At 43.6% G+C, this 3197-nt stretch overlaps 1 protein-coding gene across 1 annotated transcript in view; it reads right to left on the bottom strand.

The window, feature by feature from the left end:
- Nucleotides 1–1739, bottom strand: part of LOC107561389 (coxsackievirus and adenovirus receptor homolog) — a 12008-nt gene extending 10269 nt beyond the window's left edge. The window contains exons 1-2 of the mRNA XM_016245833.1: nucleotides 1670–1739; nucleotides 1447–1537 (exon numbers count right to left, since the gene is read on the bottom strand). Coding sequence (XP_016101319.1) covers nucleotides 1447–1537; nucleotides 1670–1726 — 148 coding nt within the window. The 5' untranslated portion in view covers nucleotides 1727–1739. The remainder of the gene's footprint in view (nucleotides 1–1446; nucleotides 1538–1669) is intronic.
- Between the last annotated feature and the right edge of the window lie 1458 nt (nucleotides 1740–3197).

Raw genomic sequence — 3197 nt, 5'->3', positions numbered from 1 at the left:
TTGGTATGCTTTGCCCCCGAAAGCAAACCTCAGGAACTCCCTGTGTCTGAGAAGGATGGATACATGGAAGTATGCGTCCTTTAGATCGATCGTGACAAACCAGTCCTCGGACCTGATCTGAGACACGACCTGTTTTACAGTAAGCATCTTGAACTTCAGTCTCATGACTGAGCGGTTCAAGTGACTTAGATCTAAAATTGGATGCAACCCCCCATCCTTCTTTGGAACTACGAAGTACCCGGACTGCCTCACATGAGGAGGGACCAGCTCGAATGGCCCCCTTCCTCAAAAGAGTCACTACTTCCTGTTCCATGACCAGAGCCTGCTCGGGGCCCACCAGCGTGGGAGAAGTCCCGTTGAAAGGAGGCGGAGGAGAACCAAACTGGATTCTGTAGCCTCTCTCTACAGTGTGCAGGACCCATTGAGACGCGTTTGGCAGTAGTTTCCATGCTGCCAAAAAGTCTACTAAGGGAATCAGTCTCTCGAGACTGATCTCTGGTGCAATACGAGCAGCCGGCTCGGTGTCCTGTAACGGCGAACCGGCAGGGAACAACCGAACCTGCTGATCTAGAGACCTCCGCGGAGGTGGCGAGGCTCTTAGCACCGCTACGTTGCCGGGTGGTGACTGAGAGTGGCGCTCGCGGGAGACCGCTGCGCCCTGTAACTCCGGCAGGGTTAGCAGTCCGATCTCCTGAGGGCACTGAGGCGAGACGGACACCGTGTAATGCGGTGCAAACCGCTGCACCCCAGAGGGGACTGCCCTCATATATCCTGGGCCAGTGGCGTCAGGACTTCTTGGCCGAGGACCTCTTAGACTGAAGTACAGTCTGAAGATCCGGCTTAGCCTTAGAGGCCCCCGACCTCGAGCGTCGCCTCGCCCTCGTGCCTCGACACGGGGGAGCACGCGAGGCCACGCTCTGTTTTTGCGCGCCCCTGTGTTCGAAGCTGGTACCCGGAGGAGGCTGCTCTTGCCCAGCAGCCCCTGGAGCTAGAGAGCGGCGAGGGAGAAACCGCTGGAACGCCGCCGCCTGCTTACGAGCCTCGTTGTGCGCAGCGGCTTGGAGGGCAATGCCGGAGCCTTTAAAGACGATGCCACGCCGGGAGACAGATAGCTCGCAAGCGTCTGCTCTCCCGGGGCATCGTCTTATAACCGCGCTCTTTCATCCCCGCCACAGCGCCATAATGATCGGAGGTGGGAACGAAGAGGCGGGCCGAGAATGGCCTTCCCCACGACTTCGACACCTCGGTGTGGAGGTCGGGGGAACTTGGATGAAGGAAAACTTTCAGGCCTGATTGAGGAACTTTAGCTGTGTTGTGAGCAGAATGTCAAATTAACCTGATAGAATGTGCTGGAATTCAAGTTTCAAAGCACATCCTTTTTTTTTTACATTTATATTAATATTTATTTTATTTTTTATTTTATTTTTTGCGAAGAAACTTACCTGCTTTGAGAAAAAGCATGGCGAGCGCAGTCAATATCATAAATGAGGAGGACGGGGACAAACTTGTAAGTCTCACGCAAGGCCATTTCATACATCTGTGAAAGATTGACATAAAAAGACAGCGAAAGCTAGAGAAAAAGAGCATGACTGAAAGTGACTGTGAGGGAGATAATGAGCATGTCTTGCTGGGTACCACATTTTGAACTTTCAATTTTAACACACAGTACCTTGTGTTGCAGCAGTGTTTTTGTACAGTCATCTTTGGACAACTTTTTTTGTGCCATTTCCTCCCATTCAGCTGATTGAAGTTTTTAAGACACATGCTTGAGCCTAGAAATGAAAATAGACTGCAAAAAGGACAAATATTTTACACCAATAATTAATGATCAGTTCTGTCTTTGTTGGATCTTAGTTTGTTATTTTATTATATTTTAAGCATCAAAAAATGTTTCAGTGTCACTTTACTAGTGAATTTCCTCAAAATTACTGTGAAGTATGGTCTATCACAAAATGATGCTACCCATCTAACAGGGAACATTTTCAGAACTTTCTGACAAGTTTCTCTCAAAGTTATGAACAAACATTCTTCCAGTAATGTTTGTTAGAATATCCATTTAAAGTTATCTGGTCTTTTATAACGTTCTTCAAATGTTAGCACAACAATGGTATGTATACATTGCAAATGGAATGTACATTTTAGTTGGGCTTTTGTCTAATATCTTTTAAATGTTACTAGTTTCAGAATGATTAGAGTGACCATTCAATAACGTTCCCATAATGTTGGCAAAATGATAAAACAGAATGTTCCTTTAACATTTGTTTAACCAAGTAAAATATTTTTTAAAACATTTAACCCTTGTGCTGTGCAAAAATGATTTACCTAATTTGGTGTCCCCAGTCAAAAATGATCAGCCTTTTAAAAACGGCTTGTAAATCTCAATGTCACTAAATCTTGGATTCAAACTTTTTGTCAACTTGATTTATTTTAATTAGCATAGGCTTTGTATTTCTTACTGGAACTGATAGGTCGTAGGCCTCACTTATCTGAGCTGGGAAAAAATCCCCAAAAAGTTATTGATTAGTTGTTGAAATCCCCAAAATTATAGAAGGTTTTAGTCTAATGTGATAACATTAACTAGCATTTTTGGGGAAAATAAAATCCTCTCTGGGTCAAAATGACTGGAACACAGCAAAAAAAAAAGAAAACCCCCAAGTCCAAAGACATGATACATAAATTGGAGACACTCAGTGCTTGAAGTGGAAAAAAAGAAGTATGTATATAATGCAGATAGAAAGAAAGAAAATTGTTTAGAGCATTTTTAATATAAATAAGCACCAGTTAAGCTGCGATACATAAACAAGACTACAGGGAGACGTCAAAAGACCACTAAACCTGCTAAACCTGACCCCTAAACCTGACTGTACATGCTACTATACGGATCCGTTCAGAATAACTAAACCACTGACCAGCGCATAATCTAAAACACCTTCAGCCGGCATTCATTATAAAACACTCATGCTTTTAAGCCAAATACATGCTGTAACGAATCAGCTCATGGGGAATATGAATAATTAATCATAACTAGTTATAATTAATTATGAATATTTTAGATCCGCTGTAGATATTTAGCTGACCTCTCAGGGTCAACTGTCTTGTCAATTCTAAGAACGTTAATTTCCTGGTTAAAGGAAATAACTTTCTTACTGTACAATTCTACAAAGCTTGTAGCGTAAATCTGCATGATTAGTGACTCC

Source organism: Sinocyclocheilus grahami, unplaced genomic scaffold (assembly GCF_001515645.1).
Source record: "Sinocyclocheilus grahami isolate Dianchi unplaced genomic scaffold, SAMN03320097.WGS_v1.1 scaffold770.1, whole genome shotgun sequence".
Lineage (NCBI taxonomy): Eukaryota > Metazoa > Chordata > Actinopteri > Cypriniformes > Cyprinidae > Sinocyclocheilus > Sinocyclocheilus grahami.
Note: the sequence above shows the minus strand (reverse complement) of the source record. Positions and strands in the feature narration are given on the sequence as shown.